General features: G+C 37.1%; 2 protein-coding genes across 2 annotated transcripts in view; both read right to left on the reverse strand.

Annotated features, from left to right (window-relative positions):
* Positions 1-24,950, reverse strand: part of LOC134852036 (protein MCM10 homolog) — a 65,887-nt gene that overhangs the window by 27,874 nt on the left and 13,063 nt on the right. The window lies entirely within an intron of this gene.
* LOC134852037 (TBC1 domain family member 16-like) lies at positions 12,828-14,357 on the reverse strand. The gene has a single exon (XM_063868316.1). The coding sequence runs from the start codon at positions 14,355-14,357 to the stop codon at positions 12,828-12,830; it is 1,530 nt and encodes a 509-aa protein (XP_063724386.1).

Here is a 24,950-nt window from a genome sequence, read left to right on the forward strand (position 1 = left end):
ACCGTGACTTTTCCGAGGGTCATACCTATTTGTGTAGAAAAAATTGGATATAAAGGTTTCAGCAGCGGAGCTTTCCAAAACATGTTCTACCCATTGGAACTAATTTCTCAGATTAGGGAAGGTAGTTTTGAAGACAAATTTCAAAAAACGGTCAAAAATTTGAAAACTTGACTTTTACGAGGGTCATAAATTTTTGTGTAAAAAATTGGGCTAAACTGTTAATGTAGGGGAGCCTGCCACAGCCCGTTCTACACAGTGATACCAATAGCTCAGATTCGGGAGAACAGTTTTCGAAGGTCAAAAAGTATCAAAAAAAAATTAGAAATTCGAAAGTTGACTTTTCCGAGGGTCATAACTTTATGGTTAAAAAATTGGGGGTAACCGCTTTTGAAGGGAGTTTCTCACAAGCCGTTCTACACAATGAAACCAAAGTTTCAGATTTGGGGTCGTAGATCTCGAGGTAAGTCAAAAAGTTTACAAAAACGTTAGAAAAAAACAAAAAATTGACTTTTCTGAGGGCCATAATTTTTGGTGTAAAAAAGTGCGTAGCCGCTAATGCAGGGGAGTTTTCGACAACCTGTTCTATCCATTGAGCCCAAAGTCTCAGATTGAGGCGGCTAGTTTTCTTCGAGAGAGAAAGAAGATTCACGAAAATGGTTTAAAAAATCAGAAATTTGACTTTTCCAAGGATCAGAACTTTTTGTTTAAAAAAACTTTGGGCAAAATTGCTTATGCGTGGAACTTTTTAACATTTTCCACCCATTGAAACTAAAATTTCAGATTGGCTCCAAATTGGCTCCAAATTATCCCCATACACTTTTTGAAGTCTGTAGAAAGTGGGTCAAGGTACAGAGAGACTACAGAATTATGCAAGCACACAGGGCATTGGGCGAACTTTCCATTGGTACCACTTTTTCGAAATTGGGTTGCGTTGTTTGTGAGAAAACTGTTTTTTTTTGTGCAAGAAGTTCACAAATTTTGCAAATCGTCTCAAAAATTTTTTTAAAATCGACACCATTAGAGGCCCATCTGAAATCTGAAGCTGGAGGTACATGTTTGATAATTTTTGACTTTATTTACAGATGCGGGATGAAGTAGGTTATTTCAAAAATTTAAGAATTGGCTTCTCTTAAATCCTTAGTTGTTGCTCTGTTACAAAATGAGTGAAAATTTTGGTGATTTGGAACTTTCCCACAAATATTTTTCTTGTTCAAACTTTGAGGCGTAGCGTCTTGTGCAGTGAGCCTTCTCACAACCTGTTGCCTTGATAAAACCCTTGATATCAGAATGAGTTGTTTTCGAGAAGTCAAAATTATCCAAAAAACGGAAAAGAAATCAAAACCGTGACTTTTCCGAGGGTCATACCTATTTGTGTAGAAAAAATTGGATATAAAGGTTTCAGCAGCGGAGCTTTCCAAAACATGTTCTACCCATTGGAACTAATTTCTCAGATTAGGGAAGGTAGTTTTGAAGACAAATTTCAAAAAACGGTCAAAAATTTGAAAACTTGACTTTTACGAGGGTCATAAATTTTTGTGTAAAAAATTGGGCTAAACTGTTAATGTAGGGGAGCCTGCCACAGCCCGTTCTACACAGTGATACCAATAGCTCAGATTCGGGAGAACAGTTTTCGAAGGTCAAAAAGTATCAAAAAAAATTAGAAATTCGAAAGTTGACTTTTCCGAGGGTCATAACTTTATGGTTAAAAAATTGGGGGTAACCGCTTTTGAAGGGAGTTTCTCACAAGCCGTTCTACACAATGAAACCAAAGTTTCAGATTTGGGGTCGTAGATCTCGAGGTAAGTCAAAAAGTTTACAAAAAAGTTAGAAAAAAACAAAAAATTGACTTTTCTGAGGGCCATAATTTTTGGTGTAAAAAAGTGCGTAGCCGCTAATGCAGGGGAGTTTTCGACAACCTGTTCTATCCATTGAGCCCAAAGTCTCAGATTGAGGCGGCTAGTTTTCTTCGAGAGAGAAAGAAGTTTCACGAAAATGGTTTAAAAAGTCAGAAATTTGACTTTTCCAAGGATCAGAACTTTTTGTTTAAAAAAACTTTGGGCAAAATTGCTTATGCGTGGAACTTTTTAACATTTTCCACCCATTGAAACTAAAATTTCAGATTGGCTCCAAATTATCCCCATACACTTTTTTGAAGTCTGTAGAAAGTGGGTCAAGGTACAGAGAGACTACAGAATTATGCAAGCACACAGGGCATTGGGCGAACTTTCCATTGGTACCACTTTTTCGAAATTGGGTTGCGTTGTTTGTGAGAAAACTGTTTTTTTTTTGTGCAAGAAGTTCAAAAATTTTGCAAATCGTCTCAAAATTTTTTTTAAAATCGACACCTTTAGAGGCCCATCTGAAGCTGGAGGTACATGTTTGATAATTTTTGACTTTATTTACAGATGCGGGATGAAGTAGGTTATTTCAAAAATTTAAGAATTGGCTTCTCTTAAATCCTTAGTTGTTGCTCTGTTACAAAATGAGTGAAAATTTTGGTGATTTGGAACTTTCCACAAATATTTTTCTTGTTCAAACTTTGAGGCGTAGCGTCTCGTGCAGTGAGCCTTCTCACAACCTGTTGCCTTGATAAAACCCTTGATATCAGAATGAGTTGTTTTCGAGAAGTCAAAATTATCCAAAAAACGGAAAAGAAATCAAAACTGTGACTTTTCCGAGGGTCATACCTATTTGTGTAGAAAAAATTGGATATAAAGGTTTCAGCAGCGGAGCTTTCCAAAACAAGTTCTACCCATTGGAACTAATTTCTCAGATTAGGGAAGGTAGTTTTGAAGACAAATTTCAAAAAACGGTCAAAAATTTGAAAACTTGACTTTTACGAGGGTCATAAGTTTTTGTGTAAAAAATTGGGCTAAACTGTTAATGTAGGGGAGCCTGCCACAGCCCGTTCTACACAGTGATACCAATAGCTCAGATTCGGGAGAACAGTTTTCGAAGGTCAAAAAGTATCAAAAAAAAATTAGAAATTCGAAAGTTGACTTTTCCGAGGGTCATAACTTTATGGTTAAAAAATTGGGGGTAACCGCTTTTGAAGGGAGTTTCTCACAAGCCGTTCTACACAATGAAACCAAAGTTTCAGATTTGGGGTCGTAGATCTCGAGGTAAGTCAAAAAGTTTACAAAAACGTTAGAAAAAAAAACAAAAAATTGACTTTTCTGAGGGCCATAATTTTTGGTGTAAAAAAGTGCGTAGCCGCTAATGCAGGGGAGTTTTCGACAACCTGTTCTATCCATTGAGCCCAAAGTCTCAGATTGAGGCAGCTAGTTTTCTTCGAGAGAGAAAGAAGTTTCACGAAAATGGTTTAAAAAATCAGAAATTTGACTTTTCCAAGGATCAGAACTTTTTGTGTAAAAAAACTTTGGGCAAAATTGCTTATGCGTGGAACTTTTTAACATTTTCCACCCATTGAAACTAAAATTTCAGATTGGCTCCAAATTGGCTCCAAATTATCCCCATACACTTTTTTGAAGTCTGTAGAAAGTGGGTCAAGGTACAGAGAGACTACAGAATTATGCAAGCACACAGGGCAGTGGGCGAACTTTCCATTGGTACCACTTTTTCGAAATTGGGTTGCGTTGTTTGCGAGAAAACTGTTTTTTTTTGTGCAAGAAGTTCAAAAATTTTGCAAATCGTCTCAAAAATTTTTTAAAAATCGACACCATTAGAGGCCCATCTGAAGCTGGAGGTACATGTTTGATAATTTTTGACTTTATTTACAGATGCGGGATGAAGTAGGTTATTTCGAAAATTTAAGAATTGGCTTCTCTTAAATCCTTAGTTGTTGCTCTGTTACAAAATGAGTGAAAAATTTGGTGATTTGGAACTTTCCCACAAATATTTTTCTTGTTCAAACTTTGAGGCGTAGCGTCTTGTGCAGTGAGACTTCTCACAACCTGTTGCCTTGATAAAACCCTTGATATCAGATTGAGTTGTTTTCGAGAAGTCAAAACTATCCAAAAAACGGAAAAGAAATCAAAACCGTGACTTTTCCGAGGGTCATACCTATTTGTGTAGAAAAAAATTGGATATAAAGGTTTCAGCAGCGGAGCTTTCCAAAACAAGTTCTACCCATTGGAACTAATTTCTCAGATTAGGGAAGGTAGTTTTGAAGACAAATTTCAAAAAACGGTCAAAAATTTGAAAACTTGACTTTTACGAGGGTCATAAATTTTTGTGTCAAAAATTGGGCTAAACTGTTAATGTAGGGGAGCCTGCCACAGCCCGTTCTACACAGTGATACCAATAGCTCAGATTCGGGAGAACAGTTTTCGAAGGTCAAAAAGTATCAAAAAAAAATTAGAAATTCGAAAGTTGACTTTTCCGAGGGTCATAACTTTATGGTTAAAAAATTGGGGGTAACCGCTTTTGAAGGGAGTTTCTCACAAGCCGTTCTACACAATGAAACCAAAGTTTCAGATTTGGGGTCGTAGATCTCGAGGTAAGTCAAAAAGTTTACAAAGACGTTAGAAAAAAAAACAAAAAATTGACTTTTCCGAGGGCCATAATTTTTGGTGTAAAAAAGTGCGTAGCCGCTAATGCAGGGGAGTTTTCGACAACCTGTTCTATCCATTGAGCCCAAAGTCTCAGATTGAGGCGGCTAGTTTTCTTCGAGAGAGAAAGAAGTTTCACGAAAATGGTTTAAAAAATCAGAAATTTGACTTTTCCAAGGATCAGAACTTTTTGTGTAAAAAAACTTTGGGCAAAATTGCTTATGCGTGGAACTTTTTAACATTTTCCACCCATTGAAACTAAAATTTCAGATTCGGGAGGGTAGTTTTTGAGAGAAGTCAAAAAGTCAGAGGGCCATAACTTTTTGAAAAAAAAAACAATTAGGTGTAGCAGCTCATCCAGGAGAATTATCATAACCTGTTCTTTCTATTGGACAAAAAACTTAGATTTGGGAGGGTGCATTTCCAAAAAATTTAAGAAATCCAAAAATTGGTGTCAAAATTTCCCCACACACTTTTTCGAAGGCTGTAGAAAAGTGGGGTAAGGTAAAGAGCGACTTGCTTAAAAAAATCCTGAATCCATACATTTTGATAATACCTGTTTTTATCAAACAGGAACTAGATAATTTCGAAACTAAACCGACTGAGCTTTAGTCGACCAACATGAAGCCGAAAAATCATCAGCACAAAAGCATCAGCAGAAAAGCATCAGCAGAAAATCATCTGCAGAAAATCATCTGCAGAAAATCATCTGCAGAACACTATAATTATAAAAACAAAAGTTTGAGTTGTACCCGGTAGTTAAATTTGATTTTTCATGAAATTGAGCATGTCAGCATAATTGATTCAGCTGATTTTGTTGAACTAGAGAAAAAATCTATATTCGATTTGATAACGCTTGATAATCGCAAGCGTAACGATCCGTGTGAACTTACAAAAAAGATTGAAAACGTAGATCTGGACGTAGATACAAATGATTCAGAAGTGAGAAAGAAACGTAGATGAGTTCTGATTTCTAGTCATAGAGGAAAAGTTGCCAATTTTCTTCATTCTGCTGCTTGATTTTATTCGTTTTTAATTATAAGAGCCTACCTGTGAATCGTCGATAGTGGATACAGCAAACTTACCACCAAAATGACTGCTACACCTCGTAGTAGGTAATTCACGTATAGCATAGGAATTAAACCTAAGTTTTAGCTATTTGGCCATCCGAAACCTTCTGGTTCCGAAAAACTGACGCGTTCACACTTTTCTTAAGATTGTGTAGAAAATAACAGCTTTGAAAAACTGTACATAAAAAAGAAATAATATACGTGATTGATTGTTAGTAGCACATTGTACCACGTGGACCTGAATTGAGCCTCAAAACTTGGCCGTCTAAATTGTTTTAATTTTAGAGATATCAGGATTTCCCTAATTATATTAGAGATTTAAAGAATGAACAAAAAAGCCGAATCGTGGTAGCTGTGGTCTCTAAGCTAATTAACAGCCTCCATATTGGACACAGACCGGAAAAAAAAACCGTTTATTATATTAAACTGGTGTAACTTTTTGCAGTTGAGTTAAGGGTACGCTAACAGAGGGCATTCAAAGCGCCCTTTGCATATTTTCCATGATTCTTGAGTTATTTTAAGTAACTAAGGCAAACCGCCTGCAATTGAAAAAGGTCTGTATACCATGCATGGTCTTAAGCTCAATAAACCAAATTCTATCATATCGCGCATTTGATTATAACAGGAATAAAGCGCTGTCAATTGGCTGAAAAGGGGTTCAATTATCTACAATGTAAAGACATGTAAAAATAATTAAAGAAAAGACTAGGTGTTAAAATGAAAAGGGTTGAATGGAATGATGCGAGATCCGAGACACAAGCTGTTGCAAGCGGCTGGCGCGGCGCCGACCAAAATTTGTCACAGGGCGTGAAATTATATTACGGAAAAAGGTCCACTCTTTTGCAGTGTGCTAAAATTAGTTTTCGAGGTCATCTAAAGACCCTATTAACGTACCCCTTTTCAAAGGTTTGAGCAAAACATTTTTTTTCAGCGCATAATCAAATTTCGCTTTCTTCACAAATAAAAACTAATTTCGATATATCTGTATCAATTGGTTGCATATATTTGCATCAAAAACAGCTTGCAGTATTGAAAACTAAATTATTGCTAAATTTACAGCTATTTCACCTTTCATAGAAATCAATTTATAAATATTTATAACATTTAATTGCAGTACTAAATTGAACAGATTCATCAATATGTACAATCGGACATGCTCAAATAACAAAAACAAAACACCAGAAAAAGGGCAAACAAAATAAATTATTATATAACCATCCATTGATCTACACTAATTTCGAGCAAGGTCTATATTGGGCAAGTTTTGCATTTATGAAATAAGTTCGAAGATTCTCACCTTTTTGAAGCGTAGTTCGAATATTATTCTTTCCTATCAATTACGTATTAAAAATCCAAAACGAAGTAACAATAGTCAGTTGCTGGGCAAGTAGCACAGAGTTTTCCAACCAAATTGATAGGAGAAAAAACTCAAATATATATATATATATATACAAAAAAGGGGTTCGAACCTGGGCAAGGTCGGACGTTATATATATTTTTTTGCAATTTTGATGTCTATGTTTTCGGTTAATGTTTTTTCTCAAAATGCGATTGAATCAGATGAAAAAAAGCAAGGAAGAGTGTCAGATCTCTGTTATCTTGCTAAGAGTTTTCCTTTTAGTTATTATAGGAATCTTTCCAAACGACGAGGAAAATCTAGTACCCGAGAGATATATCGGATATCGTTTGTTCGCATGACGGTATTTCCTCAGAGGACTAAGAAAAAAATTTAGGCAGAGGCTTTTAATTTTAATTATGCTGCTCGTTCTCGCGGACATCTCTATACGAAGTTTTAATAACCAAGAGTATTTGTTGATGTTTACAGTGGTTATATATAATTAATGAACTTATCAGTAAAGTTTCACTGAAGATATTTGCTTTATGTTCCTCCGAAACGTATTTGCTCGTCCGCTATTACTCTTTCTTTGTCATCTCTTAGTAAATTCGAGTCGAAACAAATGGACCACGTAGGCGTTGTCATCGTCAACAATGATTCATAACCATAAATGGAATTTAGGAACGTGACACCACCATCCTTTGAAGAAGTTGCTACGGAATCGAAAATTGTTTGCGCTCTGCTTTTTTGTAGAAAAAATTTGGTTACAGTTTTGATGTCCTCTAGTTCCACACACAGTCAGAAGATGGATAAATAAATCTTCATTTTTTGATTTTTAGTGTTTTGTTAGGAAGATTATATAAATGAGTGATAACTTAAAGGTTGCTGAAAGTGTTTTTACTTAAGTATTAAATGTCCTAATGTTCTGTCAGCGGCATTATGTTTTCATTCATTGAATGACGTCCGGGTTGAGACTTCGAAACATCACGGTTGATGTATGATGCCTTTGCGGTGAAAGCGTGAGCTCTCACATTGTTCAGTTCTACTGTTATTTCCAGTTTGGTTCGATTCGCGTGTTCTTTCACGTCGTTCAATGTTTCTTGAAATGGAGCTGAGGGTTCCGCTGAGTCAAGAATTGTCTCTTGTGCTGATGCTAATGGAGGTGTCAAAGGTGAAATGAGTTTTATTTTCTCCTTTTTCCATTTGTGGTAGATCGACATAATAAGTGAGTGGAGTAACATTGATCCGATGAAGGAAAGGAAACTACAATCATGATTCGTGAGTTCGTCAACGTTAGCCGATCATCGAACACTCGTGCCAAGGAGGGTCTGCGTCGTTTCATACTTTGGGCTAGTGGTTGGGCTATGATTCTCAACTGTACTACATTCCGCGGATAAACCTCATAGCTGAAGAATCTGAAAACGCTCCGTTCAAATGGAAAAAGCGTCGATTTGCAAAAAAAACTGGCATTTGCCTTGACCATAAATAAAAGTCAGGGTCAAACACTGGATAAAATTGTGTGACTGTGGGATCCAGTCTTTGCTCATGGCCAATTATATGGCCATATACGTTTTTGCATCAGTGATGAAAGTGAAGGATTGAGCACTAAAAACATAGTTTATCATGAGGTTCTATAAAACCTATTGTGAAAATAGGTTATTGAAGTTATCATTTTTATGCTGATACTGATTAATTGTTTTAGAGCGTTAATGTTGTTATAGTTTTCATTCAACACAAAAAATGAAAGTTTTTTTTTGTTATCTTTTCGTTTTACAAATTTTTGGCATTCTATGAAGTAATTTCTATGACGTTTAATTGCCGTTTTTTTCGAATGCTGCAGTAGTTAAACTCCACAAAAACAGCTGCCATATACATTCTCTCTTAAGTTTTTTTGAATAATTTTTTGAATAATTTTTAGAATAATTTTTGTTAAACGGATAAATTGTTGAAGATTTAAATTGTTGTTGCAGTTATCATTCAACACAAAAGTGAAAACTTTTTGGTTTTCTTTCAGTTTGACTTTTTTGCTTCGAAAAAAAGTTAAATTTCTCATGAAGAATTTCCAATATGAGAACCACTAAAACCTGAGAATTTTTAAATTGAGACATCTTTTTTATTCGACTTTTTTTCTTTCATTTTATCTAATTTTTTATCTATTTTTTATCTGTTTTTTTTTCATCTTTCTTTTTATCTATCGCTTTTATTGATCTTTTCTTTCTATCTTTTTCATCTTTCTTTTTATCTATCTTCTTCAGCCAGCTTTTCATCTATCTTTCTTTCCATCTATCTTTTTTCTTGTAACTTTCCCACAATAAGCAAGAAGTTCATGAGCTGATGAAAGTTACAAGAAAAAAGATAGATGGAAAGAAAGATAGATGAAAAGCTGGCTGAAGAAGATAGATAAAAAGAAAGATGAAAAAGATAGAAAGAAAAGATCAATAAAAGCGATAGATAAAAAGAAAGATGAAAAAAAAAACAGATAAAAAATAGATAAAAAATTAGATAAAATGAAAGAAAAAAAGTCGAATAAAAAAGATGGATGAATTCGAAGAAGAAAAAAAGATTAGATAAAAAAAGACAGATACGAAAAAAAAAGTATAGATAAAAAGATAGAGAAAGATAGATTAGTTTGAAAAAAGATAGATGAAAAACAGTTTGATAACTAGATTGAGAAGAAAGGAAAAAAAGATGAAAAGAAAGATAAAAAAATAGATAAGAGATAGATGAAAAGATAGATTGGATGAAAGAGGTAGATAAAAAAGATCGTTATAAGATAGATGAAAAGATTGATAGAAAAGATGGATAAAGAAGATAGGTAAAGTAGATAGATAAAACGATTGATTAAATAGTAAAAGGTAGATGAAAAAGATAGATGGAAAGAAAGAAAAAAGATGAATAGAAAAGACAGATAAAATAATCTCAAGGCATCAAACAGATCAAAGAGTTTTTTACAGTTTTTATAATTTTTTTATAATTTGATCATTGTAATTTAAATTGAGTTTCTATTTGAATATTTTTTTTTCGTAAATTTAGGATGTTTTGTGTTTTTAAAATAGCAGTCGGAAATCGCTTTTAAAAAACTGCTGTTTTTGTTAATTTTTTTCCTAAACATATTTTAGGGACGTGAAGTCTGTTTTATGAGTTTTACCTTGACATACATGTGTTATATTTGACAGCTGTATACGGTTTGTTTTAAATCTTCAGTGTTAACGGTAAAGTTTACGTTTGTGTCATTTTTTTTCTGTTTTAACAGTCTGTCATGCTAATGTCTGTTTCAGCCGAGGCTTCCAGGACTCTATGAGAGTCATCCATGACTCTTGGAGACCTGGATTCCTACTCCGAAGATCCTGGGGAGAGGCCAGAGATTTCTCTGCTCATCGAAGACCCGGTCACATGAAGGACTGTTATATTTGTGTAACAAGTAGTAGATAAACCTTTCCCTGACTTGAAATTGACCCTTAAACTGTGAATCGAGTCTGAAGAAAAATTAAAGTGAATTATATTAAGTTGTTTTCTAATAAAATATTTTTCCGTGAATTTTAGATTTCTTTTTTTTTTCTTTCTCATTTTGCTATTCTAATCAACTTCCATCCTTACTTCCAAGCTAAACTAAGCTTATTATGGCTGACTCCCCAATATCCCATTTCCAGCTTGTTTTTAATGACCTTTTCGTGAACCGACCCCGAACAAAATGCTACAGCATTCTGGAGTTCCATTGAAAAAAAATTACTTTCAATAGGTCAGAGACCTACTGATGCCGACGCACGACGTAGCTATGATAATAGGCAACAATCACTATTTGGATCATCAATAATTGATAGAGCCCTTAAGTGGTTCAATGATAAAAAAAAACCAGATACATCAACACAGACACAACTCGAAAATCTAATTCGGAATAGATTCACTGACGGTCGAGATCAAGTCAAACACAAACTTGAATTGATGTTGAAAACGCCGTCCGCCAAGATGGCGAAATGATAAAAAATTACTTCCACAGAATTAAAGCTTCTGTAGATAGAGGATGGCAGACAGTAACAATACAACCGTTCACAATGATGCTGTAGCTCAAACCATTGAACGAAATATACAAAACAGACTAAGAAATTAAAAAAAGATATTGATTTCTCAATCAAGGGGTTGAGACCTCTGGCTCTTCAACCAAAAAAGCTCATGAAAACATGATGGAGCATCCGACTTTAGGTTGCGATCACTTTACCTATCATGTAATTACTAAGGATCTAACACTTATTGTTGCTACTGATCAAGAACGGATAAAATGACTTCAATAGAAACCCAAATTAAAGAACTAACCAAATTGATCAAAAATCAAGAAGATAGTTCAATTAATGATCAGAAATCATTTCAAATTCTTGCTGATATCAAGGGAAGACGAGGAGACCTAATAGTACTCGATTTTGTGAATACAGCAGAAGGAATTAACACTATCACTAGATGTTCAAAGAAATAAGTTCAGGATGAAGTAAATAAGTTGCAAAGGAACTGACAACTAAAATTGAGCGAAGATTTCATTCGAAACTGACTTTTAAAAATAAGAACGAATCTAACTAGAATGCTCAAAACCAAAACAGTCGGTATCGGGATAACTAAAACAAAAGCAACAATTCGAGTCAAGTTAGAATGTAGAAAGGACCTTTAATTCCTAGCAAGCGTTTTGTCCGACGTACATAAGTATTGCTAGTGTAATCATACCCAGCAACTGATATAACCCAAGATGGGTTTCAGATGTTTAAATTATGGATGCTTCAAATCTTTGGATATAAGCTGTTAAATTGATAAAGACATGAGAATTCGAGAGGGCTCATCATGGTTTAGTAGTTTGAGTTTAATTTAGAAAAACTGAAAAGCAGCTCGGACTGAGAAACTCACACCACAAAAAAACTTAAATTGTGACCACCTTGGTTCTGAACATGAAACACCCGTTTTTCATGGAAATTCTCCGATTGCTTTCGTTTCTTCCCTTGAACTTCAAAAAGACATTTGACTTCCGTTCAAATAAATAAATGACGCCCAAAAAGATTACCGTGGACGGGTCGTATCTTTTGCTTTCGAAATAGAAAAAGGGTATGAACACATAATTATTTAACATATTTTATAGTTCTGTGTTTGTCTAAGTATTTAAGTAATCGAGGAATTTTAAGAACCTCGTTTCAACGTTTCTGTTTTTTTTAAACCTAGATTTGATGTTTATACTATTGATTTGAGTCAAACAAAAAATTTAAGAAAACATTCTGTTCAAAATAAAAATGAACAAATTCATTTTTTTTAGAACAAACAACTCTTCGGCAACGTCTAACGCCAGGAACACCCTTTGAACAAAAATTTGAGGACTCTTGAAGTCTAAACTTTTGCTTCTTCGGTTTTAGACATCATTTTTACTAGTTTACCTTCAGATTTTTAGTTATTACCTCATTCAACCGCCCCTTATCAAAAAAAATTTAATTCTGAAATGATATAATTTTTGAACAGGAAATGAAATTAATCAATTTTAAATTGCATCTTTTTTAATTAGACCACGGTGGTCGGAAACTTCTGTGCCAAGGACAAGCGCTCCATCTTAAAACTCCGGATAACATACTACAGATGACTCAAGAGATCACCAGTAATTAGTCGGAGAGCTAAACAGCTCGTTTGCAGATCATTTTTTTTACGAAGGACGTTGACGCGCGCGCCCTATTGAAAGATATAAAAAGCGGATTCTCCTCAAAGTGTGTCCAGAATTAAAATTGGGTTATTCTCTAATGTGAACCATGTATTATGAAAGATTCCTAGCACGATTAAGTGACAGAAACATGCCCATTATAAATAGACTAATTATCACTATGATAAAACTGAATGTCAAAGGAAATCAGCTCGAAATTACATTTCATTCAATAAAGTAAAACCTCCCACTTAATTCACCTTAAAATAATTCTTAACAGAAGTAATCTTCTGTTTATCGAAGGGACAAGTGCTGAAATTGCTACTATGATTGTTTCTATGCACACAAATTACATTGATAGGCAAAGAGGTAGTATACAAATCTGCACTTTGGTACATAGTTTGCAGCACACATGGTATTGTAGTTAGAGTTTTGAACTGATAAACCAAGCCTCTTGCTACCTTTAGAACCAGATCAACACTCATATGCATTGCTAGAGTATTAAAATGAAGCAGAACGTCGTCGGCTGACAGGTTCTTCTGATACACATCGTCGCCGTATATTTTAATAATAGCCACACAAACGAATAAGTGAAAGTAGTCTGTTTCGTATCGGGACCAGCAACATTCCCAGATCCTCAGAGCATCCTGCTCATAGAACTCTCTTTTGAAACACAGTAAGATCCATCTATGACAGAACAACAGCTCCAAAGAGTCGTCCCCCATAAAGTCCAAGTGTTGATAGAAATCCTGACAGAAAATCTTGATGAGTTCTCTTACCAACATCAACTGCAACTCCATGTCATCATCTGTAGGACTTGATATGAATATCGTAGCGTGCATCAGACCGACAAAACACCAAAACGCATCCGATTCGTTCCTCAATTCCACTAACAACGGCCCGAGAAGATCAGACATCCCTTGCATGTAGCCCACAATAGGGTTATAAACTGCGTAATTCAGTAGTATGCTTCTCATAAGTTGAAGATTTGGGTTCGATTCCCCTTTGAAGAAAGGGTTGTTTCTGTCCGTTCTAACCACATCTTTATCCACGATCGTCTGAATTGTACGCCAGAAAACCTCCATATCAGCTTCACTCATAGATCCTCTTCGTTTCTGTATTTCATGATACTGTTTTGCTTTCACGCGACAAATTTCAGCTCGTTCTGCAGTCGTGAGTTGAAATGAGAGATAATGCAGAAGAAAAGGCCACACCTCCCGACGGATAGACTGGTCGACCCCTCCAAAAAAGACATGCTTTCGGAGTTCCTTGTCGTTTTCGATCACGCCGTTCTCGCTTATATACTGCAACCACATTTCCCGAGTAAGTTTTGCATACTTTCCCTCCTCTTTATGACAATCGGAGTAAGGCAGAGTTAAACTTGAGACACTAAACTCAAAACAAAGCCCTGTGTCTTCCCTGTACTGCGACTTTTCCGAGCAGTTTTGATACGACTTCAAAATGGACGACAACCTGTCAAGTCCTCCGTTGTGAAAATGGAATATTTTATACTGTGACTCACAACTTGCGATCACCAATTGACCACTCGTCTCTCGCTCGTCTGAGAAAAACATGCGAATAGATCTCATCTGGTTCAAATCTGCGGACATAACTCCCACTAGGTTCTCTCTCGTTGACCTCTCTTCCGCCAATCCTGCGCTGAAAGTCACCTTGTCTTCACTGCTGTAAGTGAACTGCTGTGAGTTGGAACTAGGAGAGCTAGTCGAAGAGCTCACGGCAAAGCTAGTGTTGCTGAAAAAATAAAATACAAATAAGTTCATGACGAACTCTCCAAGATGCCTGATATTTTTTGACATCAAAAACTAGCATAAAAGTTGACTACTGACCAGTGATTAACACAAACCTGACAAAAACATTTGTCTCCCTGGCAAAATGAGCAGAAAATGAACCACTGCCAACACAGCAAAAGAAATTGGTTCATGTACAAGATCCAAACACGGTTACAATTGAAAGACGAAAAAAAAAACCATTTGCTTTTCTGAATTTATTTGTTCAGTTTCGTCCACTCTTCACGCTCATTTTCTGCTCAAAAACGAACCGGTTTTTCTTGCCAATGGATTTTTTGAATTTGACGGCGCCAGCTAAGCTGAGAAGAACCAATAAAGTGACTCTCCACTGCCAACACAGCAAAAGAAATTGGTTCATGTACAAGATCCAAACACGGTTACAATTGAAAGACGAAAAAAAAACCATTTGCTTTTCTGAATTTATTTGTTCAGTTTCGTCCACTCTTCACGCTCATTTTCTGCTCAAAAACGAACCGGTTTTTCTTGCCAATGGATTTTTTGAATTTGACGGCGCCAGATAAGCTGAGAAGAACCAATAAAGTGACTCTCCACTAAAAATCAGGTACCACAAGGAAAAGCGCGGCCGAATTATATACAGTGCCCTTCCATTTTTCGAGCTGCAACTGAAAATTTCTTTTGAAAAATTATTGCAGTGTCAAGATAAATCAGTTCACTTCTATGAACCAAGGCAGAAATTTCTACATTCTCAATGATTATCGCAAGATATTAAATTATAAGCAAGACAAACATTTGAAACACACTTCAACAGTGAGTATGATTTTATGACTTTAAATCAAAACTTCTATACAATCAGGAGGAGCTCTAACAAAAAGCTCAAGGCGAAAACGCATGCAGAGCGCAAAGTACTGATGAAAGTGTGTAAACCTAGTCAAACAAACTTTGAAAATATTATATAAAAAATGCTGAAAAAAATACCCGATTTTTTTTCGAAAAGTTACTTTCATTTCTCCCAAACTCCAGAAAATCATTTTTTTTCGAGCAAGAACGGCTGGAAAATCAATTTCAGCACTGACTTAGACAGTAGGCGTACACAACAATACAGCGACATAACAATATTATAGTAAATCAAAACTATGTTACCTTAGATTTTTTATTCCGAAAAAAAAAAACAATTTTTCTTCAAAATGATGAAAATACTGAGCGTCGTTTCTATAGGACAAAAGTATGGCCTCGAGATAAACCTAACTCAGCAATACATATGATGATAAGAAAAGTCAATCAATCAGGTATCGAATATAAAACTATTTTTTTTCTTCAATTAATTTTTTAATGAGATCATGAAGGTGGTTTTTCTTTATGAATATAACAGCAACAGATGTTATTATTGAAAGCTTTAATAATAATACAAAAAAGGCGCCCATAATATCAGAGATCATAAGAACATAATCAACCAACCTTCAGTAAAAACGGATCTAAGGAGTAGTCGCTTCTGCAGGAAAAACTCGCGCAACCACTTCTTTCGATTGAAATTTTCATCTGATTTGATAGGGTAGTTTTTAAGAAAATTCAAAAAGCAAGTCGTGGCCGGTAAAGCAGAAGATTCCCATAATTTTTGCTTCCGATTGAACACTTACCCCGAGAAATGGCACGGTAATTTTCGAGTATAGTCAAAAAAACTCCCAAAACGGTTAAAGTTTCAAAACTTTAACTTGTTTGATTAGAAACTAGGCGTAGCAAACCATAAAACAAGCTTCCATCAACCTGGTTTGTCGATTAAACCTATATCAGATTTGGCACGATAGTTATCGAGAAATGTCCAAAAACTGTAATCAAATCATATAGTTGACATTTCCAAGAATCATAGCATTTAGTTTAAAAAAATACTGGGCCTAGAAAAGTCCAAAAGCTGTCATCAAACCATAAAGTTGACATTTCCAAGAATCATAGGTTGTGACATCATCCCTTCATGATGTCATTCATTCTAATTAACCATCTGAACCGAATAGATTACATAATTCACCTTGATGTTAAAATAGAGCTGCATCATATATTTATTTAACTATGTAAACATTGATGGTAATTAATACCAATCATTGGAGATTTATACCGAGCTACGAATCAATTGAATAGAGATCAACTTAATAAACTATTCCAATCATGCCCTTACTTGCGCCGATCGACTTGCGAAATATCAGAAGCTAGGAATCGGAACCAGCATCCTTTAAAGCAAGATAGGTCGTTACCGCTCGAGACATATCTAAATAATGAATCCAATCTAAATACAATTGATAGCCAGTAGTGCTAAATAACATTACCAATTGAACAGCTCGCATAACAGTAGACGACAGTATACCCGTATTATCCATCCGCCAGATACGGAATATTATATGGTGACTTTCGCGGGAATTTCAACTTCTGGATTCAAAACAGTCATCGGCGATTCCAAACATCATAATTTGAGCAGAAAGTGACAACACTACTTTGCTGAAGCAGAACAAAAAAAAAAAAACATCTTGATCAGCACAGCAATGCTCAGATGTTGGCAGCAGAGCAAAACTCAGTGAACAACTGACAGACAGGGAGAAAAAAGAAGACAACCACAACTTTTCAACATCTCCTGAGCTGACAACTTTTTCCAATCTACAAGCAGACATGTGGATTGTGACCTACAGCTTCTCTACTTCTGTCAGATGGTATGTCAAGTGAGCTACTGAAGAGGCAGAAAAGTAAGTAGATGAAAGGTTTCCAACGTCAAAACAGTTAGTTAAAAACAAACTCAAAACTCACTTGCAGTAAATTGATATTGTAACTAATAAGTTCCCCAACCAAAAAAAGCGAAGTAACGGAAATATTAGCAAACCCTGATGGAAAGAATAACCAAAATCAGAATAGCAATAGATGCATAAAGGTTCAATAATCCAAAATAAGGAAAGTCTAGCAAAATTTTCTTGTGCCCCCCTTAAATCGACTAAGTGCTGTGCTCAATCATTAACTGTATCACAAATCTGATAATCATTCAACTGTAATAAGATGGCACACGCGCAAATTTCGGTCGCACCATACGGTGGAACGGACAAAGAAGACTTCCAGCAATTCGAGCAATTGTTCCGAGGATACATCGGAGTTGCGGGAATCGCTCCTGGTCAGCAAGCGAACTTCTTGCAACTACACCTACGAGAAGCGGCACTACGATTCTACCAAACGCTGCCAGCAGCAATTCCAGCGAACGTAGAGAATAGTCTTGGCGCCCTAAGGGATCATTTCTGCAATCCCCAGCTTCAAGAAATCCATGTACTGAAATTAGAACAGCTACGCTACGATCCTAAAATCGATTCACCCGAGAACTTCTTGGTGAACTTGACAAATAAAGCGCAACGAGCGTACCCAACCCCAGATTTGCCAGCTGTCGACCCAATCGATGTTGCATTAAACGGAGCACCATTAGTAGCAGACACAGCGCGATTTCACCGAGAAACTGCACAACGACAAGAAAGAATAGATGCAGTAAATGACAATCGCAATGAACAAATTAAACGATTGTTCATAAAAGGAATGCCAAACTGGCTGCGATCAAAATTGATGGAGCAACCACAAGCAACTACTGTCCAAGAATTGTGTAATTTGACGAAGAAGCAGATCATGATCCGAGAAGTTTGCCGAAACGAAGACTACCCGGAAGACGGATTTAATGAAGTAAACGACAGAGTCTCAGAAAATTTGATCAGTGCTCTCACAAAATTGTCCCCAAATCAGGAACAAATTGAGAAGCAGATCAACGAAATGAGATCACAAATAACTGAGCAGTCAAAGAAACAATTGAATCCGCCTTCTCATCAAAACAAGAACAACGCAAACCAAAACAGTCAGTGCAGTGGTAACCAAAACCAAAATAATTGGCCTGGACAGCAGCAAAGTGGCAGGAAAGGAAAAAACAGATCTAACTGGCAAAATCATTTTGGATTTAACAATAATCAGACTAATTTCCAAAATATGGGACCAATTGCACCTCAGCAATATCCACCATGGTATCAATACCAACAGTACCCAAATATGCAGCAAAATCAGTCGATGGTGCAGATTCAACCAGCACAGGTACAGCAAAACGCGAACTACCTGCAACCACAACAACATCAATTCAATGGAACTCAGACAGCGCAAGCTGACATTCAACTTCCATCTGGATCTTTCGAACCAATGGTTCGAGCATCAGCCAAATTCTGTGACATTTGTGGTAAATTCAACCATACGGCAAGCCAATGCTGGTGGAGACAAAAACCACAAGGACACGGTCAATCATTTCCGTTTCAGAATCAGCCAAAAAACTAATCAAGCCACCGAGTCAGTCCCCCAAATCATTTCAATCATCTAAATCATCAAAACCGTCAATTCCACCTGATGAGATAATCAACCTTTACGCAGTAATTCCTGCTGAAGGAACAGTTTTGACGTACACAAAATTACGATTCTCATCGGGATTACAAAGAAGAGCCCTGGTTGATACAGGAGCCTGCGCAAATGTCATCTCAAAACAGACATTTGACGACTTAAAAGATGAAAAATCTTTATACCGCCCTCTTAAAATAAGTGAATCAAAACTTAAGAGAGTAAGAATGGCAGGAGGACAACTCGTGCCAATTGAAACAGAAGTAACACTGGAATTTAAATTGGCAGACATGACATTTGTAGAATCTTTTCTCGTTCTACATGCAGCCAACTCAATAATTCTAGGAAACCCTTTCTACAAAAAACACCACATTCATATCTGTGCCAAGTATAATTTACTTCATTTCCCAGATTTGACTCTGCAAATCAACGAAATAAAACCTCCAAACGAGCCTAGAAGAATTAATCGAGTGAAAAAATTCCCGTTAATTCTAACAAAACGTCAAACAATAGCTCCGCATCAAACCATTCTGGTGGAATGTCATTTAAAGGACGCATGCCGGGACATGGCAAAAACAACCGGAATCGTAATGCCATCGAAAGAATTTGAAGAAAATTGCGAAATTGCATTCACTTCCTCAATTAGTGAAGTTCTGACAAATAACCTGCTATACATCACAGCCTTTAACATCACTGATCATCATGTTACATTGCCTTTCAAAACCGAAATTGGAAAATTTTCAATTCTGACTCTAACTGAAGCAGAAAATCTAATACCAATTGATGCAGAAATGCTTGCTTTTGCAAAAATGAATAATCCAGACGATATTGAAATGGGCATTAACGAGCTAATTCAGCAACATTGTGATAATCAGCAGTCTCAACAGCAACGTCAACCTGAGTATGAAAAATTTTGGTTTCCTACTCCTGAAACATGTCAAAACCCTGTATTACTTCCACAAATCCAACGTGACATTTACGACCAAATTCTTCATTTTCAAGGTCTTGAAAAAATTGAACCAAAAATGAACTTTCAAGATCGATTGACATTTATCAAGAATTTTAAGTGGGAGAACTCGGTATTGACACATGACCAAAGGTCAAAAGTAGAAGATTTGCTTGTTGAATTTTCGGACATCTTCGCCAAACATAGATTTGATGTTGGCTACAATTCCGACCTCAAAATCAAACTGAAACCGGAACACACACGACCTTTGTACACACAAGGCCCACCTACGCCGATACATTTGCGACAAGAATTGACAGTGGAACTTGCCCTAATGCACTATTATGGACTTATAACAACATTGTCACATTCAAAATATAGCAGTCCATTGTTTGCACATCGAAAACCATCTGGTAAATTGCGGATGTTGATTGACCTCAGAAGAATAAATCATTCACTGAAGAATGACTATATCAACAGCAACTTTCCGATCTCAAACATGACAGATGCATCAAACCACTTCGCAGGAAAGAGCTTGTTTACCAAACTTGATTGTTCGCAAGCATACCACTGTGTGCAAATGGCAGATGACCTTTCAGTTCAACTTTTGGCATTTAATTTCGGTTCACGAACTTATGCATACAAATGCCTAGCTCAAGGTCTAAGCAAATCAGTCACGGGCTTTAGTTCATTCATACGGCACTATCTTGACCCATGCTTAGCAGCCGACTTATGTACACAGTTCATGGATGACATAGGAAGTGCAGTGAATAATTTTGATGAACTAATACCGACCCTCTCAAAAATTTTCGAATGTGTAAGGAAATCGGGATTAAAATTATCACCGAACAAATGTGAAATAGGAACACAACGAATGAAATTCCTTGGTAATATAATTACACCAGCAGGAATATCACCTGAACAAGAGAAAATTTCGACGTTCCTTAAGAAAATTAAAATGCCGCAAACTGTAAAACAAGTTAAAAGACTAATCGGATTTGTTCAATTCTTCCGGAATTATATGCCAAGCTTAGGTGAAAAACTGATACCTTTCTATCGCCTACTCAGAAAAGATATAGCATTTCAAACAAATGAAGAGCATCAGAAAAGTCTCGAAGTGCTAAAACATGATCTAATTCAGGCAACGGACATAACGCTCCGCTTACCAAAACCAGGATTACAATATGTAATACTATGTGATGCGAGCTATCATGGAACAGGTTTCGTGCTAATGGTTGAAGACTATGTGAAAACTGACAACAAAGGTGAAATGAAAACGTATGCACCAGTGTCATTTGGTTCAAGACTCTTCAACACAGCACAACTGAAGTTCTCCATCTACTATAAAGAGTTCTTAGCACTATATTTTGCCCTCGATCATTTTTCTCATTTCATCTGGGGATCATCAAAACCAGTGATAATACTGACTGACAATCGAAGCTTAACACAATTTTTCCAAGCGAAGACTATTCCACCCTCGGTTTGGAATTTCTTGGACCGCGTCATGTCATTCAACATCATTATCGCTCATATACCTGGAAAAGCAAACTATGCAGCAGATTTTTTGTCACGAATGCAAACTGACCCATCAGCTTCATTGTCACTGAAATTGACGGACAAAATACCAGTGCGTGAGATACAAATCGACACGACAGCGAAACTACCGGATGCATCTCTCAACCTGATCCACTCAATGGATGATGCATTTCCTGAAAAGAAGAAGATCGACGACAACCTCAGAGCACAACTGCTTGAACTCGGACTGTATGAAAACGTCATGAGAGAGCTAAGCTCACAGGAAGCTAGTGCAACCATTCAACCACAAAACTTTGTCCGAATAACGAGACCAATCATCGCAGCAGTACAACACCCTGATCCTGCTGACGTTTTCAGTGACCTGAATATGAGTCACGAAGTACTCGACTTGAAAAATGAACAAGACAAAGATAATGATATAGTAGAAGTTAAGGATTGGAAACGAAACGAACAAGTTCCCAATCTGACATACGAAAATAGCCGCAAGAAAAAATATGCTAAACAATTCAATAGACTGATAATCGACGACGAAGTACTGTATCGAAACTTCTACGATGACACGGGACACGTAAAACATAAGCAATACTGCCTACCAAAACATCTTTGGAATGAGGTCGTGTACCGACTACACAACTCGCGAACCGGTGGACATCTGGGAATGACAAGGACCACAGAAGAGTTCAGAAAACGATTCTACCTTCCAGGATTCACCGAATTTTTAACTAACACAATCAAAAATTGCTTAACATGCTTGCAACTCAAAAGAGCATCTGCAAAACATCAAATTCCGCCATTGCAACCAATCTCGTCATTGCAATGTTTTCCTGGAGACATGATGCAAATCGATATCGTTGGACCACTGAAGTCACCAGTGTACAAATTTGTATTAACTGGAATCGATGTCTTCTCGAAATACTTGTTTGCAGCACCATTGACAAACGCTAGCGCTGATACAGTAGCAAGGGAACTCACGAAAATATTTTTCATGCACAGCTACATACCGAAAAAGATCATAGCAGATCTCGGAACGACATTCACGTCAGAACTAATGCATGAATTGACAACTCTATTAGAAGTTCAAATCAACCACGCAACGCTGAAACATCCACAATCAATTGGTCTTGTCGAGCGATCTCATGGACCTCTAAAAAGGATCTTGAAGCTGAATACTAATGAACAATGGTCAGACTGGCACAAATATGTCCCATTGGCAACATTCATTCACAATACGTCGTACTCTTCATCAATTGGATGCTGCCCTAGCTCCATTTTTCATGGAAGAGAACCAACAAAACCACTTGATCTGCGCTTTTCGACGAAAGCAATGGAATCAGTAACAGCAGAATCAGACTTCGTTACGGCAATGCAAGACGCGATGCTAGAAAAGTTCAAAGAAACAAAAAAGAACTTGATTTCTTCGTACCACAAGTATCGAGGATATTACGATCAAAAGGCACTTGCGCAGCCTCTCACAGTCGAATCATTTTGTTTACTACTAAATCCTCTGCTGACTACACAGTCAGACTTTGGAAGCAAATCAATGCAAGTCTGGATACCCCTGTAGAGTTGAGAAAGTGTTAACAAATTCGAACTATATAATTCGGAAAGTTGGAACTAACTACACCCAATGTGTGCACCGAATTCGTCTCAGACCAGTTGATCCACAGCATCAACCAGAAGATCTCAATCCAATAGATCCAACGAAGTTTCAAACGGATCCTTCACTCGGAAAATACCGAAGCGAACCAGGACTTTTCGACGAAAACTTGCCGAAACTCTTAGATGAGATCCAACCTGATAATCCTGACGAAACCGATCAACCAGCCGCACCAGCTAGAATCAGACTATCAGTGCCCTTTGGAGCGCCAGCAGTTGCAGCAGCACCTGCACCGATGCCAATTCCAGCAGCACCAATAGTGGTACCATTACCGGTCCCAGTACCAGTAATACCACCACCGCCGGATCCACCCCCAATCCCAGGAGCAGTACATGTGCATGAATTACCACTCGCTGAACTACCAGCAGCGCCACCAATGGATATCATTGATGAACAGGTCACTGACAGATTAACCAGCAACAACTCTGATCCTGAGGGATACAACCTCGACGAATTGTTTCGCGAACCACAGCCAGTTGTCAGACGAAAAGCAGCAGCTGAAGCTAGAGACCGAATTCACGCCCAAATTCGGTTTAGTAATGATGTTCGATATCACCCAATACCCAGCCGCCCAAAACAACCGCGAAAGTATGGACTCCGAACCGTTGACGGACACGAAGTGGCCCCAGTTACATTCATTCCACGATCAACGCAAAAGGACAATAAAGCAAACATACGAAAGAAAGCGGAGGCGGCGAATGAAGACTTTCCTTCACGGGATTCGAAAAGGAACATTATTATGGACAGCGTTAAACGAGCGAAACAATTCACTAAACAAAAAGATGGACCTGGAAGCAGCAAAGACTCGGTAAATGCAATATATGAACCAAATATCTTTGTGGGATCAGGTGATGTCCTACAGTTCCCTGGCTCTATAGCTCACTGCGTCTCAAGTGACTTTCAAATGGCAAAAGGAGTAGCACAGCAGATCAGCAGCGCCTACCCATGCATCAAACCAACCCTAAAAAGCATTGAAACACCGATAGTTGGATCATCAGTTTCAGTTTCTTTGCCTTGGGAAAACAAGTCAATTTTCAATTTAGTCACAAAACCACAATTTTTTGACAAGCCAACATACTACGATTTGTCAAGAAGCCTCAACTGCATGAAGCAGCAGCTACTGCAGAAGGGAATAAACGCTATAGCCATGCCGAAAATCGGATGTGGACTCGACAAATTGAAAGAAAGCAGAGTTTTCAGCCTAATTTGCGACATTTTCGAAAAAACGAACATCAAAATCTTTATTTATGTGTGACGAAAAATCACGATATCAGCTAGTAACGTCCATGCATGCATTCTTAACAATGTAAGCTCCAAAACCACCCAATCGATACAATTGAAGTCACGAAAAAACCAAAATAAAACAGAAAAAGTATAAAATTTCGAGAAAACTCTCATTTCCTCAAGTTGAGCTTTTCTGAAAAACTGACACCCAAGTCGAAATATACGTAATGCAACCGCTTTGAACCCGTGGAATACCTTCAAGGCCCAACTAGGACTCAGGCAGGAAGTCGGCTCACTAGGAGAAGTCAACTTCGCGAGATCTCGAAAAATCCACCTGTTGCCCATGTTTAAGCATTACGAATAAAAAATTTCTGCTCCCCCCAAAAATTTTAGCTAACGAAGAACCAATTTTTTTGGGCTCAGTGATCATTAGACGACCAATGAGGAACAGGCAGGAAGTCGGCTCACTAGGAGAAGTCAACTTCGCGAGATCTCGAAAAATCCACCTGTTGCCCATGTTTAAGCATTACGAATAAAAAGTTTCTGCTCCCCCCAAAAATTTTAGCTAACGAAGAACCAATTTTTTTGGGCGCAGTAATCATTAGACCACCAATAAGGAACAGGCAGGAAGTCAGTCCACTAGCAGATCACAACTTCATGAAGATCTCGAAAAATCCACCTGTTGCCAACGTTTAAACATTACGAATAAAAAGATTCTGCTCCCCCCAAAAATATTAGCTAGAGAAGAAAGAAATTTTTTGGGCTCAGTAATCATTAGACCACCAATAAGGAACAGGCAGGAAGTCGATCCACTAGCAGATCAAAATTTGGATAAATACATCAATTTACACTATTCCCA

The sequence above is a fragment of the Symsagittifera roscoffensis genome, chromosome 7 (genome assembly GCF_963678635.1).
Source record: "Symsagittifera roscoffensis chromosome 7, txSymRosc1.1, whole genome shotgun sequence".
Taxonomy (NCBI): Eukaryota; Metazoa; Xenacoelomorpha; order Acoela; family Convolutidae; genus Symsagittifera; species Symsagittifera roscoffensis.

Bases quoted from the DNA above. Each gene is read 5' to 3' on its own strand.
- LOC134852037 (XM_063868316.1), bottom strand. From the start codon at position 14,357: ATGAACTTATTTGTATTTTATTTTTTCAGCAACACTAGCTTTGCCGTG.